This window comes from Lepidochelys olivacea (genome assembly GCF_965140295.1).
Source record: "Lepidochelys olivacea isolate rLepOli2 genome assembly, chromosome: 11".
Lineage (NCBI taxonomy): Eukaryota > Metazoa > Chordata > Testudines > Cheloniidae > Lepidochelys > Lepidochelys olivacea.
The window spans coordinates 59448142-59465377 of NC_140421.1; the positions used below are offsets into that span (position 1 = coordinate 59448142).

The window sequence follows — 17236 nt, forward strand, 5'->3', positions numbered from 1 at the left end:
GGGGAGCTAGATCCGCCTATTCGCGGCGACGGAAGGGAAGGTGCCTGTCACCTCAGGGCTGTGCGTGGCTGGGACTCCGTGGCGCCCCTCACTGTAAGTGTACGTGGGGGAGGGGCTGTGTACTGGGGGGTGGGCCGTGTCACGAAATGAGTGAGGTAGGTTCGTTCTCCCCTCCGGGGTGGGATGGTCTCTCCCAGCGAGTCTGTCAAGGCGAGGCGGGCCCCACCCTTTCCTCCCTCCCCTTCGCCGCGTTGGTTCCGCCCGCAGCAGGATTTAGCCGCCGCCTGCCGCCGTCTCCGCCTGTGTAGCTTGCAGCGAGGGGTTCCTGGACGTTTTCTCTTTGCCTTAAAGTCGGTGAGGCGCGGGCCGGGCCGGGCCTCCCCCGGGCACTGGGCTGGGAGGAGTGGGGGCCGCGCCGCAGCGGGGCTCCCCGGGCACTGGGACGGGATGGGCCATGGCGGCGGTAGGCCGGGCCATGGCGGCGGTAGGCCGGGCCCTGCCGGGCTGTTCCCCCCCCCCCCCCCCGCGGCGGCCTGGCCCTGCCGGGTAACAAAGCCCCGGCCTGTGACGGGGAGGCAGCGGCGGTGAGCGCGGCCCGGCTGGAGGAGACCCTTCCCTCCCCCTAGTTCTACCGGCTCCAGAGCGCCTGCAGCGGCCGCCTCCGCCCAGGGAGGCCCGGTGGGTGCTGAGCGGCCGCGGCCGAGAGGGAGGCGGGTGGGGGCTGGGAGCTCCCCAATCCCCGCTCGGGCGGTGCGGCGTGGAGGCCCGCTCCTCCCCCGGGAGCGGCCACGGGATGCTGGGCCGCCAGCTTCGCGGGGGAGCCGGGGCGGGGAGCGAGGACGGGCCTCGGCAGGTTAGTCCCGCGCCGCACGCCTCATGGTCTGATGCGTGTTGTCCCGCCCGTCGATGGGTGAAGGGGTCTGGGTCCGCCGGGCTGTGACCCCGCTGTGCGGGATCGTCCCGTGTCGGCCCGGCCCGCGCGGCGCTGCCTGATCTGAGCTCCGGGTGTCATTAATGACGCCTCACCTCTGTAGAGCGCTTTTCCTTGCCTGTCACTGTGCTTTGCGACGGAGATCGAGATTATTCATATCTTACCAATAGGGAAACTGAGGTACAGAGAGAGTGATTTGCCCAAGGTCACCTCAGACGCCAAGAAAGTTCACATTCACCCTGAGGTTATCCTTTTATGTCTTTTAATTAGACTAACCTGTCTTTGCCATAACAGCTAGTAAATATTGCATGGCTTTAGTGAAAATGTACTGTGCTCTGTCTCCGAGTTACTTCAGTACTGTAGATGTTCTTAGCCACCAGGCAGGCCCAAGAACTGGCAGTGCAGGATTTGCATTTCATATCCCTGACAAGCGTGTGGTTGTGGAAAAGTAGGGGAGGAATGCACTCTAAGCCTTCAGCCCTTCTCAAAAAATAATTTCTTTTTAAAGTGTGGACTCCTTTCACAAGCAGGTGTGTACAGTAGCTGATACACATGCTTAGAGTTAAAATCATCTGCCTCTTAAGGATATCTTGAACTTTTCTTTTTTCACAGGGTGTCTTTTATGAATAATCAAAAGCAGCAGAAGCCAACGCTATCAGGCCAGCGTTTTAAAACTAGAAAAAGAGGTAAATATTAACCATTTTTGTGTGTTGCTCATGGTCGACTCTGTACAGAAGACCTATCAGCATGTGCTGTGCAAGAGAATGAATGCACACAAGCTTATTAGTACATTGTGTATGGCCCAGAGGTCCCCAAACTGGGGTGCATCCCTAAGGGGCTGTGGAGGAACATCTTGGGCCAGCCCCCACAGGGGTGGGGAAGGAGTGCCCCCTAGCTCTGCTCTGGTCCTGCATCCCCGGCACCTGTACCCAGCCCCGGTGCAACTCTGCTCTTGGCCCCATGCCAGCCCCCAGCCCAGGGGGGAGACTGGGAGTGGAGTTGCACCTGGCCACAGGCCTAGCTGCTGGCCTCCACTGCAGCCTGCCTGAAGCTCTGCTCTTGGCTCAGCCACTGGCTGTGGCCCCAGACCCACCTCCTGTGCCCTTGGTCCCCTGTCCACTTCCCATCTCTTCTTCTCCTCCCACCCCCCAGCAGTGGCCCTGCTCCCAGTGGGGGGGGTGGGTGGGTGGAGAGTGTAGGGGGTGTGACTCTCAAAAGTGTGGGGACCACTGGTCTAGCCTTTCAAGAACTTGTTTAGGTAGGTATCTGTAAATAAAGATCTATAAACTTAAACATGAAATGCATTTTTTACCATAATTATACTTTCAGTGTAGGCTAATTCATTTTAAATGTGCCTTGCACCATAAAAAACATCTTAAATTCTGATTATGCTCCTTTCCAAACAATAACTAATGTAGAACACCTTCAACCAGTGTGAAAGTTTGCTGTCATTAGATTTGTGGGAAAACTCAGGCTTCTTCAAGGGGTGTGGGTGGGAGCTGATGGGCTCTTCTAGGGTCTAATTTCAGTCCATGAAGGCAACTTTACTTCCTCTTTCTGTAACTAGATTAGTTAATGAGAACAAATATTCTAGCTGTTGAGGAAACAATAAAAGTGGAGATATAGGTAAAAGGCTAGAGTGAAATGGTGGAGTCATTGGTAATTGGAGAGTGGTGTGGCTAATAAGTAGCTGGAAGAAAACTGCCATTCTCTTTTAAAGAGGGAAATGGATGCTGTTTATAAATTAGGGTCTTGGCTTGCTGTAATCTAGACATTTCTTGAAGGTGAGGAGGGTTCTTACCTTCTCTAGAAGGCTGGCTAGCTCACATTTTTCAGTTCTCTAATTTCTCATTCTAACTGTAGTGACTATGAAAGCATATGATTAGCTTTGATTGGTGTATGAATTTACCTGATTTGTCTCAAGTAGAAGGAAATAAGGAATTAAATAGTCTGTAATAATAAGAGGTTCATCAAAGTAAAACACTGAAGATAGGATTCATGCTTATCTCAAAGTACAGAAAATCTGTTTCTCTGGTTCAGTGTTTCATCCAATGGCACATCTGATTTTGAAGTGGAAGAGTAGGGTTTAGTTTGGTTTTGCATATGAAACATTTCGAATTTAATTGTCTTCAAAATATTGCTTCAGTCTAGGTCTGTATTCCCTTTCAGTGACTCTGCTACCTCTGTTAGTCTTGTAAAGATGGCTGTTCAAAAAAGATTGCCCCCATTTCTCAGGATGTCTTTACTATGGAGACTATAATTGCATAGCTATGTTGGTGTAGCTGTGTTGGCACAATCCCATAGCATGGGTGCAGGGAACACCACCTCCCCAAAGTTTCCTACCTTGATGGAAGCACTGTTCAGTTGTCATAGTTTCATCTTCTGAACACATACTTAAGTTGGCATAGCTATGTCAGTCAGGTGTGAAATGACTCAACAGCTGGCAAAACAATGGAAGGAAGCATTTGGGGGGGACTTGATCGACTTAAGGTTTCCACCACTGTCTCAGTAGGAATCTCCTACCTAGTTGACAAATGACAACTCCTTCAAGGACAGCCCTGAAAGAATGATTGAGGGAAGCTGTAGAACCTTCCCTTTCTGTTGCTTAGGCTTTTTCTTCACTACCAAAAAAAGTGAGGTGTTATGTTAAGAGCAGTCTATTTTGGAAGTGAAGACTGGCCATAGCAAGCATGACTGATCCCAAATACAAAATTTACAGGTTCTGTCCAGAAGAGAGAGGCTGAAACATGGCTAATGGAATGTGATTCTGAATCAGTTTTTTTTAGCATTTCCTATTTAAGACTCAGGTTTTTGTCCTAAATCTGTCTGCTCACTAAGTTCTGACACAATTCATTGTTTTCACACTCTTCCATGGCTTTGAAGCAAACCTCAGAGCAGGACAGTTGCATTCAGAATCTCTTCTGGTTAAGAACTAGATTTCAGTCCTTTCATCTGAGCACCGTGCAAATAGTTTTCAACTGGTTTAGCTGAAACTTGATAACAGGCAAAATGCTGAAATGCAAATGCTTTTTGATGCTTCTATTACAAGAGAGTGGTAGGCCTAACTAGTTAGTGACTAGTTCAGAAAGCATTAATATTGGTTTAAGTAATGCTAAATATTGGTTAGCCTCATTAGTGACTTGCACTTCTAATTTAAATGAGAAATGGCCAGACTCGTGTTAGATGATGTCTGGATTTGAAGTCCTAGCATCACCAGCAGGGAGGGGGACTGCAGCCTAGCTTTGCCTAGGTTAGGTTGCTTGGAGAAGTGCTGAGACCTCCCTTCGCAGCAGGAACTCAGGCAGGGGCTCCCCCATGACCTGCTGCCCATATGGGAGGTACCTGGCCACAGGGCCACCTACTTGGCTGTCTCTGGTGTGGCCTGGGAGGTGGTGGCTGCTGGGTCTTAGTTCAAGCTAGCCAAGGAGGGGCTTGGGCCTCTGAACGCCTTGGGGCGAGGAGATTGCAGTGGCATTTTTATATAGTAATTAATAACAAAAATCTGAGCTGTTATGGTAAGGCTGTGTCTATGTTACCACTTATGTCTGCAAAACATACGTCATTTGGCAGTGTAAGAACACCCCTCCCCACGAGCGACATAAATTTCGCCAGCATAAGTGGTGGTGTGCACAGCACTGTGTTGGCAGGAAAGCTTGTCCTGCCGACATAGCTATTGCTGCTCATTGGGGTAGTTTAATTATGTCGCTGGGAGAAAGCTCTCCAGTGCTTACAGCGGCACAGCTGCATCAGTACAGCTGTGCCACTGCAAGGTCTCAAGTGTAGCCATAGTCTTGGTAATCTGAGACTTTTTACTAAATTTAGTGTGACTGCTCCATTACTCTTGATTTTTTTTTGATATATTTTTAGGATAAATCTTCAGCCCTAGCATAATCTGGCTCTCACTCTCTTGATGCAGAGACAGTAAAATGGGAAAAACTTGATATTGTTGCAAAACTTAGCAGGAAGAAATGATTGGGAAAACAGGCAGGGATTAGAATGCAATATGTGTAATTTTAAGTATTGGTGCTTCTTGGCCTTAAGTGGAGAAGACTTCGGAGTCAAAATCTTGTAACTTCTAAGTGAACAGTTAATTTGTTCAAGGCTAAACATAGTTGCATATTCTCACTGAAGTGATCAAAAAGATGATCAATGGTGGCTATTACTGCAGCTATTGCAGTTGATAACTGACACATTTGGGTCAAATGGCTAATGCTAAACTCATATGTATTTGTATTAAACTAATGGCAAAGTAACAGTCAGCACTGCCTATTTCTGGCTTCCCTGGTAAACTCAAACACTTTGGAAACTTGCCAGTTTCCTTACTGAATGAATTCCTGAAGTTGGAAGATGCTGATAAAAATAATACTGTCACTTTCTGTAAATTAAAGTGAGATTGAGCTCCTGTAACTAATAGGTTTATCAAATACCAATGCTTTCTCTTTTATTGCAGATGAAAAAGAGAGGTTTGACCCTACTCAGTTTCAGGACTGTATTATTCAAGGTCTAACTGAAACTGGCAGTGACTTGGAAGCAGTAGCAAAGTTTCTTGATGCTTCTGGAGCAAAACTTGACTATCGCCGCTATGCAGAGACACTCTTTGACATTCTGGTGGCTGGTGGAATGCTGGGTAAGTATCTAGCTAAACTTTTAAATATGGCTGCTTTGATAGAACACATCATTCTTTCATTTGGACTCAAATGACACTTGCACATATGCTTAAATGTAGGTTATTGATCTACTTTGTCACCCAAGTTTAAAAATGGATGCTATTTATTTGGATTGCCTCAAACTTTTGTGGTACATAGATTATGCTGTAACAGAGCATTAATTTCTGCTCCACTGGATTGGGGTGGCTGCTTGCACTGCAGCACAAATGGCTCACTTTTTAAATCTTATATCCTTGAACACAATGAGAATCACTAATTGTATTATAGGTTTCAGAGTAACAGCTGTGTTAGTCTGTATTCGCAAAAAGAAAAGGAGTACTTGTGGCACCTTAGAGTAACCAATTTATTTGAGCATAAGCTTTCGTGAGCTACAGCTCACTTCATCGGATGCATCATGAAAGCTTATGCTCAAATAAATTGGTTAGTCTCTAAGGTGCCACAAGTACTCCTTTTCTAATTGTATTATAGTGTCTCGTCTTATGATGGTTACCTGCTCAGGGATGGAAGAGCTCTTGTGATGGGTTCGGTCACAGAGACCCCCTTGGGACTGTCACCTGATGTGCTGAAGTTACCTCTGAGCCCATTTTCCACTGCCAGCTTGGGACTCCAGAACCCTGCCTTGTTCAGCCAGACACTAGCCTGCTGCAACACAGACCCAGGTCTGGTCCGTGCCCCCAAAGCAGCAGACTTTAACTAAAAACTGCTCAGCAAGTCCCCTATCTCCAGCACCCAGACACCCAGTTCTCAATGGGATCTAAACCCCAAATCCGTTTTTACTCTGTATAGAGCTTTATACATATAAACTCAAATTGTCCACCCTCTAACACTGATAGCAAGATATGCACAGCTGTTTGCTCCCCCAGAGGTTAACTTCACTTACTCTGGGTTTACTAATAAAACAAAAGTGATTTTATGAAGTATAAAAAGTAGGATTTAAGTGGTTTCAAGTAATAGCAGACAGAACGAAGTAAGTTACCAAGCAAAATAAAACAAAACACGCAAGTCTAGGCCAAATACATTTAAGAAATTGAATTGGTAAATCTCACCCTCAGATACATTCCAATAAGTGTCTTTCACAAACTAGACTCCTTAATCTGGACCCAATCCTTTCCCCAGTACAGTTCTTGTTAGTTCCAGCTCAGGTGGTAGCTAGGGGATTTCTCATGACTGCAGCCTCCTTTGTTCTGTTCCACCCGCTTTTTATGGCTCTGGCACAAGGCGTGAATCCTTTGTCTTTCTGGGTCCCCCACCCCTCCTTCTAAATGGGTTTAAGATGGATTCCAGTACCAGGTGACATGGTCACATGTCCTGTGAGACTCCAAGCCTCTTTCTTTCTGGCCTGACTTACATGAACACAGGCAGGCTTACAAGTGAACAGCCATTTACAACCAATTGCCCTGGTTAATGGGAGCCATCAAGATTCTAAACCACCATTAATGGCCCACACTTTGCATAGTTACAATAGGACTTCAGACTAATACTTCATATTTCTAGCTTCAGATACAAGAATGATACATTCATACAAGTATGATGAACATACTCAGTAGATCATAAGCTTTGTAATGATCCCTTACAAAAGACGTTTTGCATAAAGCATATTCCAGTTACGTTATATTCACTTATAAACATATTTCCATAAAACATATGGAATGCAATGTCACAGCTCTCATAACTAATGGCTTTCTATTTTCAATTATTTTTTTCCATTGTTGCTTCCTCTCTTGGCCTTTATTGCTTACTACTTGCCACAGCACCAAAGCTTGGGGCTCTTGCTTCAGCTTTAAGCTGTCACTGTCCTGAGGCTTCCAAACAGGACCTCAGCATCCAGTACTGGCAGACCAGCAGCAACACTTCTTCGTAATGCAATATCAAGTTTCATCTGCTAAATCATCTCCATTTAATTATGGATACTGCAGCAGCTATTATTCCCTCAACAGTAAACTGTGCTTCTCGCTTCAAGTGACTTAACAAGACTTCTGATATGCTGCATCTAGGTCGCCTGTTCTCGCTACTGTAGAAGCGATGTATGGCAGTGGGTTTGGGAAATATTTACAGCAGGATTTGAGAAGAATGTACAAAACAGCAGATAAACAATCTTCAATTCCGTTGGGTTAGGGATGTTTCCTACTGTGAGGGGACACTGCCTTAAATGATTGACCTTGAACTCTTCAAAGCTTAAATGTTCTTCCATTCTAAAGTTTGTGCATAATTTGGCAAGCTTGTCTTCTGTTATAACCTTAAAAAAGGTGCATCTTCAACAGTGAGTGTAACTTTTTACAAAAAGTAGAACTTGGATATGCAGCATGTGCTTGCTTACTGTGATAAAGCTTTCAAAGGGTCGATTAACTTTAAATGGCCACTAACAATGGTATTGAAAATTTACTTGCATTTCTTTAGAACACTTGTGAAGAGCCTAAAGCACTGTACTAATACTAAACCACAGAACACTAGTGAGAGGGTTGTAAAGTTGCATATTGGGAAATTAAAGCAAATAGGCTGAGTGGCTTTCGTAAGGTCACATAGTACATTAGTGACTGAGTCAGTAGAACCAAAGGGTCCTGACTTATCCAACAAATTACTTCACTGTAGAAAGCACTACTTATAGTAGTGTCCACCATGTGCTAAGCACTCTCCAGATAAGAATGAACTGTCCTTGCCTCAAGGAGCCCATAACCTATGGGTAGACACCTACAGATGTTTACTGCTTGTCAAGTGGATTTGTTTGTGGAAGTGAATCTTCAAGAGACTTTAATATGACGAATAGGCCTTTGAGCTAATTTACAAAGCCCCCGGACCATGCACAGAGGGCAATATGGAAGGAAAAGCTTGTTATGATAAGCTGACAAATGGGCATTTGTCAAGGTTCCCACTCTTAAAACTGGGAAGAGGGCAGAAGGAGATATGAGTTTGGATAAATTAGGAGGGAAAAAATTATATAGGACTTTAATTACAATGCATGATGCCTGAGTTTGATGTGGTAATAGATGGGGAACCAAGTGGAGTAAGATAATCAAAATGAAGGGCAAGGAAGAGGACTCTTGCTCCTGTATTTTGTATAGGTTGGAAGAGGGTAGTGTGTGCTCTATGGATTCTAGAGAGGAGGATGTTGCAGTATTTGAGACAGGAGAAGGCCCTGAATGAGAAGTTTAGTGATGGATATGAAAAGATGTATGAGTTTTGAAAACTCTGAGCGGGAAGAAGTAGCAGGATTTGTTTGAGTGGGCAGGGAGGTGTCAGAATAACTTCCACTCAGGCCTTCAACCTGGTAGGGAGGTTGGCCGTTTTAACAGTGAGGTGTAGAGGTCTTGGGAGGGAAGATAAGCGTATCCTATCCATTCAAATAGGATGTGTTTCTGAAGTCTTGCTCTTATCAGATTACCACCTTTTGGGAAACCTCAATCCATAGTCTTCAGATATGGATGATGAAATGGGTATTGTAAAGCGTCTTGTAATTCTTTATTAAAAGAAAACAATTACTGTTTCCTTTGTAGCATCCGCAAATGTTAGAAAAACTTGTATTTCCACTGCTGGCTCTGCCGAAGAATAAGAGCTCTCTTCCCACATGAAGTGGTACCATTTTAAGTTCTTGGATGTTGTGTATTATAACAACTGACTTGACTATTGAATTCAATAATCTAATACCTGATTAGCACCTTCCATATCTGAACTCCAGTGATGGCTTCTTTGCTTTTTCATTCTTGAAATGTCACACATGACATCCCAAACACACTGCTGTGATGACCTGAGGGCTTGGCTACACTTACGTTTTATAGTGCTCTAACTTGCTGGCTCAGGGGTGTGGAAAAATCACCACCGAGTGCAGCAAGTCAGAGCGCTTTAAAGTGCTTGTGTAAACAGGCTCTTACTTGGAGCTAATTTCCTTGTGGAGGTGGATTACCAGGAGTGCTGGGAGAGCATTATGGGATTACCATACTCACACTTCAAAGCACTGCTGCGGGAGCACTCCCGCAACAGCGCTTTGAAGTTTCCAGTGTAGCCATGCCCAAAATTTCTACTGTAGATCAGGCCTCTGTTGTCTTAAAGCAACAGGACTTTGTTGCCTTTAACCAGAAGTCCTGCTGTATAATAAATGAATTAACAGACCAGTCTTGATGTTGCATCTTACAAAGACTCTGTTCTAAATCAAAACTGACTTTCACCCCACTTGACCTGTCCTTGTGTACTTTTGATTGGCCTCTAACAAATTTGGTGTGAAGATCTAGGGTGGGATGTCTCAAAATTGCTCTCAGTTGGCCTAACTCCCTGGAATCAGCAGGAAGACTCCCATTGACTATCTAGAAGCAGTTGTACTAATGCTTTTGAAAATCCAATCTTAAATGTTACAAATGACTCGTGCATAGAAGTGATATTTTGCTGTGGGATGGAGCCATGGTTGTCTATTTTTTGCTTTCTCCTTTGACTTTATTGAGGTTAAGCTTTAAAAGAACCTTCCAACACTAAACTGTGATGCTTTAATTTCTGAGCCATTCAAAACTTCATGTGTACATGCAACTCTACAACAGTTATGCTGTGCTTCCAGGGCTGGGTCACTCAATTTGACAGTTATTTTTAATTTTTTTTAATCATGTCTAAGTGACTTTAGATGCTATATTTAGGATTAAACAAATTTACTCTTGTAGCTGCAGTTGGAAGGAAAACTTTCATGATCTGTTGGGTCATGGGTTTTTTGGACAAACTAATCAATGTATTATGGTTCTCATAATACCAAGTACGTTTAGTGTCTTAAGCTCTTCTGTTGTGCAGAATATCAAATGAGAGTTATCGGTCTATTGGTACATCTTGACTTAAGTTTCAATGCAACAATAGCAGATGACAAAGTAAAATTGTCTGCAGGCTTATATTTAGTTCAGTGGTGTAGTCACCACTGATCTTCAGTAAAGGACAGCTATAAGATTCAGCATTGTACAAGACTAAACTTACAGCAGTTCAAAGGGTCACATTTTACTGATTCTTTGCATACATAAGCAAAAGTGTAATTCTTGGTGATCAAAAAAAGTATTAAATTAAAACTGGTATTTCATATTTAAAGTATTAACACTAAAACTTCTTCTAGCCCCAGGTGGTACTCTGGCAGATGACCTGATGCGTACAGATGTCTGTGTATTTGCAGCACAAGAAGATCTAGAAACCATGCAAGCATTTGCTCAGGTGAGTCCTGAGTGTACACTCGAACTTGCCTGAATCTCACCTTTATGTACAATGGTTGATAACTAGCTGTCATGTTTAGCATTGCTGTGGAATAACTGTCTCCAAAAACTGGTCTTGGTGTTTAGATAAAAGTTTAGGTTTATTTGATTTTGGAAGCCTCTCAGAAAATGGCCTTAGACATGCAGCATAAAAAAAAACTGTTACTTTGTAGGGTGGCAAACTATCATTGGTACAAAAACACCAGACTTCCAGACTTGTTAATCTAACCAAATGTTCAACAAAGCCGTTTGAAACTCATTCCATTTGGACTCTAAACAAGGCAAAAAGTAATGTACTAATTCTGTCTTCTAGGTTTTTAACAAGCTAATCAGGCGTTACAAATACCTGGAAAAAGGCTTTGAAGATGAAGTCAAAAAGGTATTTAACAGGCTTCAGATTACAGCAAAAAACCCTGTGGCTAAGCTTCAAGATGACCCCACACTCTAAAAGGAAGAGTGCTGTGACTAAATCTTCACTTACTAGAATAAATTTCCTTATCTTAATGTGGCATTTGATTATATAAATGACAACTAATTTAGTGTGGGATTAAATTTCTGTCAGGGTAACATTCTACTCCTGGTGTGATCTTGTATTTCTGCCCATCATAAGCTATCATGATGGCCAGGAGCAAGCCTCTGTATCTTAACCTTTGGTTCAGGGAGGCACTGACTACACCAGCGATATTTAAGCTTTGTGGCTTCATTTTGGAAGGATTACCATTAGTCTTTCTATTGCAGCTGCTGCTGTTCCTAAAAGGTTTTTCAGAGTCTGAGCGGAACAAACTGGCCATGTTGACAGGTATCCTCTTGGCCAATGGGACACTTAATGCATCAATTCTCAACAGCCTCTACAATGAGAATTTGGTTAAAGAAGGTAACTACTAGTACTAAACAATTCCTTTGGGTGGTGAAGGGTACTGGGAGCAGGGACCAAGAGGCCTTAGTGTGACCGATTAAACCAAAGCTAAAATTTGACATAGATGTGAACTGTGGCAGCAGCACTCTCTCTGCTGCATTACAGTGAGTCTTCTCCAGTGACACAATCTGTTGGCCTAACTAGTTTTGAAGCGAAATTTAATTGGCAGTCTTCTACCTCTCTTCCACCCCAGCATACACACACCTGTGTGAAGGTTTGTCACAGTTCAGGTAGCTGATTATATTATGGAATTGAAGACCCCACAGGATGGGGAGAACCATTAACATTGCAAGCAAGTTCCTCTTCCTTTCGTACTGAACTATTAACAGTAACTTTCTAACTCCTGTTGTGCAGGTGTTTCTGCAGCTTTTGCAGTAAAGCTGTTCAAATCATGGATCAATGAGAAAGATATTAATGCAGTGGCTGCTAGCCTTCGTAAAGTCAACATGGACAACAGACTGATGGTTAGTAGTCGAATGACCTGAACGCTGTTATCTGTCCTTACTCTTGCAGTTACCTGTCCACTTGACCTATCTGAATTACTAAAACTGGTATGCAGTGTTGTAGTTGTGTTGGTCCCAGGATATTAGAGACTAGGTGGATGAGGTAACCGTTTACTGGACAGACCTTTTGTAGGTGAGAGAGAAGCTTACACAGAGCTCTTCAGGTCACCTGAAGACCTTTGTGTAAGGTTGAAAGCTTGTCTCTCACCAGCAGAAGTTGGTCTAATTAAAAGATATTACCTCACCCACTTTGTCTCTCTAAAGCAAACTTGGCAACCCTAGGACTTAAATGTGTCCCAATATGAAATGCAGGCACTAATAACTTCCTATGCATGGGAGTCAATGTAAATGTTGGAGTTTATTTATTTTATATATACATATATTTTTAGGAACTCTTTCCAGCCAACAAACAAAGCCTTGAACACTTTACAAAGTATTTCACTGATGCAGGACTAAAAGAACTTTCAGAATATGTTCGGAACCAACAAACCATAGGAGCTCGTAAAGAGCTGCAGAAAGAACTTCAAGAGCAGATGTCACGTGGAGATCCGTTTAAGGATGTAAGTATACATATATTTAAACCAGATACAAAAAAGTGAACTTCTCAAGTTTCTTGACATTTTTTGTGTAGTTTATTCCACAAAGAATAACTCACCATTACTTGGATCTTCGCTTCCTGGAATCTTAGAACCGAGATTCTTATTAATAGAGTGAAGGGAAAGGAGTCAATTTACAGAACTGTTTACTGGGCTGTATCTAGTACCTGAGTGAGAAACTTGGCAGCTGTTGGAAGACTAAACCTGTAATGCATCTGTATGTCTTACCCACCTATCTGTCCTCTTTAGAGGACAGAACTCATGGGTACTCTGAATTTGGAGTGGTGGCAGAAAGAGTATTCGTTAGATGAAGATGACTCTAGGTGTCACTACTTAAGCATTAAGCTGCTAAGTTGAAGTAGAAAGTCTTGGTGTTAGTGTCCTCACTCTTCCCACCAGCTCAAAAAACTGATCTTCTTGGTCTCAAACATTTACTGGTGACTTGCATTTAATCTTCTAAACTAATGGTGCAGTACCTGGTATTTGCATTGTAAAATGTAAAACTTATCCCTGCTTCTTGACCTATGACTGAACTGCTAGTCTCTAAGGCAATTCAGACCTTTGAAAGGGACTGTGAAAGTGAAATATAAATATTCTGATTATAAGCCACAAAGGAAGCTGTTTAATCAGTAGCTTTCACACTAACATTAACTCACTGACTTTGCAGATAATCTTGTATGTCAAGGAGGAGATGAAGAAAAATAACATCTCAGAACAGACTGTGATAGGCATAGTCTGGTCTAGTGTAATGAGCACTGTGGAATGGAACAAAAAAGAGGAGTTGGTAGCAGAACAAGCCATCAAGCACCTGAAGGTATTTGCTGTAGCTCTGAATAACTAAACTTGCTATAAAGACAATTATAGTCTTATCCCATTTTTTCCCCCTAACCTAATTATACCATAAAAGTCCTGGAGTGGAGTATAATGCACCCTCTTCAAAGTAGAACTGCATCCACATGAAGGGGGGAGATTGTACTATTGGTGTAGTTAAAGTAGTTCTACTTTCTGTAGTAGACAAAGCCTAACTCTGTACATCATGTAGCAAAATGGACTCAATCTTGCTTGATGACTCCAGATGCTCTAGTAATACAAATGAGATGCTACTCAATGGAGGAAAAGATTGTTCCCACAGGTAACTAGTTTGTATTAAAAACACTAGTGTGGATTTCAGACACCATTCTTAAATATGCAGCACTTGATTGTTGGACTCAGGGTTACTGTCGTCCCGTAAATCTTGATAAAGTCCATTTCACCTCAAACTGAAATGTTTCCATCAGTAGTAATCTACACTTACAGAGGAAGTTTGAGGTCTTAATCTGATTTAAGATTTACTTTGTATGTTTTGATGTGATGTTAATAACTTGTGCCTTAATGGTTTATGACAAATTCAAAAATTAAAGCTTTAATAAGTAATTCTGATCCCCCATACTTACCCACTACTGATTTTATATTGACAAACAGCTTAAAAATCAGTATTACCTGTTGAAATTATATTTAAAAAAATTGAATTCTGCCAAGCCAGTAGATGGATTGAACCTTACTTAATCAGATAAATTTTTATGCATATAACCAGCAAGTTTCTTGTGTAAATTGCAACTTTTTTCAGAAAATTCAAAACTGTATAAATGGCAAAAATAGCAAATTTCTGTGTTTGCAGGGAATTAATTTTACAGTTAAACCTAGACAGTATCAAGGATGGAATGAATCCTTAAAATTAAGTAATGTTACTTGTAAAACTCATTCTCCTTTACATTGACTAAGGTAACCTTCTTTTTTAATTTTTCATTTATATTTTTGCATTAAAGACCCTTTTCTCTAAGGGGGTGGGGGAACCTAGTTTAAATCAGTTTGGAGGTATTTTCACAATGTCTGTGCCCTCTGAAATAGTGATTTACACACGGCTGGAAATATATATCTAATCTCTTGTATTCTTTACAGCAATACAGCCCTCTGCTTGCTGCCTTTACTACCCAAGGTCAATCTGAACTGACACTCTTACTGAAGATTCAGGAGTACTGTTATGACAACATTCACTTCATGAAAGCCTTCCAGAAAATAGTGGTGCTCTTTTATAAAGGTAACTAAAGCTTTAAGGCTGCAGAATGTAACTGTTTGCAAAGACTTCCAGCTCTTAAGTCAGAGCTCTGAAAACCTAATTTCTGACCTGTGGCAAACACAATTGTCAAGATTCTCTGCAGTCAGTTAATTGGTAGCTGAAATCCTGGTGCTTGCATGCCCATCTGTACAAACCACTATCCTTAGCCATTTCAGGTAAATTGCTAAACCGCAGTGATGAGCAAGGGCCTCCATGCTAACTCATTAGAGAGAGTTTTAATGTCAACTGCTAATCTTTGGCTGGAGTCTAGTAGCCCTGGTGCATTCTTGCCCTATCAGATCAGTCTAGCTTCTACACAGAGAACTTGCATTTTAAAGTTTTCCATCTATTAATAGCAAAAATATATATGGCGTATGGGGAAAAGAAACATGAGCCAGTTTTCTGGCAAGAGCTGTACAGATTAGCCAGACAGAACCTCCTCTGGTTTCTGTACTGCTTAAAGCTTCACCACCTGTCTCTTTCCATAAGTTTGCTCACTCTGCATGGAGACAAAATGGTTTTCTACTTCATCTCTGCCATATGGCTGCATGATGGCACTCCAGGGACAGGGCTGTTACAGGCCTTTCTTAAGGAGCACATATGGACTACAAACTGTCTACTTTCTGGGAGTAGATATTAAACAGAAGTAGGATATGGTGTCAGTTCCTTCTGTGGGAACTTAACTATTTCCTGACTTTAAAGCAGTCTCCTCTGAGAGTAGAACTTAAATGCAATTTTCACTAAATACAAATCTTGAAACTTGTCTCTAATATAGCCTCAAGTTGTTAGCATGACATACAAGAGAAACTGACTAGTCACATGACTGTCAAATAGACTTCACTCCCCTCCTACTGCATCTCTTTCAGAAGAAAAATTGTCCTGTCACCTTTATTGTTAACAAATGGTGACTTTGGTATATGCCATAGACCTGCATGTCAAACTCTACAAATGGGTACTCAGTTTAAACAGTCTTGTTCCTAGTAGTGTGTGGAATGGGAAGCCTTAAGGGAATGAGTATATGGGGGTGAAGGGTGACCATGTGCCATGGCTGCCAAGCAGGGGTGTGGCTGGGAGAACCTAGTAAGCTAGCCCTCAAAGCAGTATGTTGGCACAGACTACTTCCACAGTAACCCTGCCTTGGTATGTCTTAAAACAGCTGAAGTTCTGAGTGAGGAACCCATCTTGAAATGGTATAAAGATGCACATCTTGCAAAAGGAAAGAGTGTTTTTCTGGAACAAATGAAAAAGTTTGTGGAATGGCTCAAGAATGCTGAAGAAGGTAATTAAATTGTGACTGTGAAATGTTAGCTTGAAGTTAAACCACCGGAATGGGTTTTGTAAAGGAACACTAAAATCCCTGGTATAGCTAGCCCCAATCTCCTCTTGTCTGCACCAAGGTAAAGTCTCCCTGTGTAGCCACTTTCTGCCTCCTGCCAGCATAATTATGGCTCTATTGTGAGGAGAGCATCTCCTGTGGACATAATGCTGTTCACACAAGTGCTTTTGTTGGTGAAACTGGGTTAGGGAGGGTTTTTTCTCCCCACACACCTGACAAAAGTGCTAGTGTAGACACAACCTGTGGGATAGAAGTTCCTTAATGATAGGCTCTTAACCAAGCAGTGTAGACAGAGGGAGTCTTACTAAGCTTTGTTCTTCCTGTTTGCGTTCCAACTTGGATTGGATGTAAGCAACAGAATCTGAGCCTATGTAAAACTTCCACAACATGGTGGCTGTTTTGAAACTGCCATTTAAAAGTTCAGCTGGCATAAATTAAATGGCCTAGTCTCATTAGCCTACTAAGGCAGCCACTGTTTACTGACTAGACTGAAGACTTATCCAGTGAGTTAATTGTGGGCTCCTCTAGATGAATGTCAGGTCACTTCAATGCTATGTTCAAAACCTCCTTGCACTGCAATTAATTTTACCAGAATCTTGCTGATTTGTGTCTAATCTTTAGACAGTCATGTATGACTCCCAGAAGCATTGACACTTACTGTAGTATCACATACCCTTTTGAAATGCAAAATAGTGTTTTAGGCTGAGCTGGCACTATCCTATTAGTTTGTTTTTGAAAGAAATGTGGACTATGCAACATGAGTTAACCAATGTTCAATCTCCTAATTTTTTTTTCTTTTCAGAGTCCGAGTCAGAAACTGAAGAGGGTGACTGACTTGTGAAACTGTGTCCTCAGTAAAGCAAACAGGAGCTGTAGATAAATGTCATGTCTTGTGTGTCCTTTTTTGGTTCTTACATCCTACCTCCCTGTATCAAGCATGATACAAGGACTCTCATAGCAAATTTATTTTAACTGTTTTCTATAG

The 17236-nt window shown here is 42.4% G+C and overlaps 1 protein-coding gene across 2 annotated transcripts; it reads left to right on the top strand.

The window, feature by feature from the left end:
* Window positions 1–221: 221 nt before the first annotated feature.
* Window positions 222–17132, top strand: BZW1 (basic leucine zipper and W2 domains 1). Of its 2 annotated transcripts, none has more exons than XM_084642684.1 (12): window positions 222–354; window positions 1544–1617; window positions 5382–5558; window positions 10673–10767; window positions 11119–11184; window positions 11544–11679; window positions 12076–12185; window positions 12614–12784; window positions 13488–13634; window positions 14759–14897; window positions 16072–16194; window positions 17054–17132. In XM_084642684.1, the coding sequence occupies exons 2-12, from the start codon at window positions 1554–1556 to the stop codon at window positions 17083–17085; spliced, it is 1260 nt and encodes a 419-aa protein (XP_084498810.1). In that variant the 5' UTR covers window positions 222–354; window positions 1544–1553; the 3' UTR covers window positions 17086–17132. The 2 variants fall into 2 exon arrangements, with proteins under 2 accessions (XP_084498810.1, XP_084498811.1); XM_084642685.1 differs by having other exon boundaries at window positions 235–350.
* The last annotated feature ends 104 nt before the right edge of the window (window positions 17133–17236 follow it).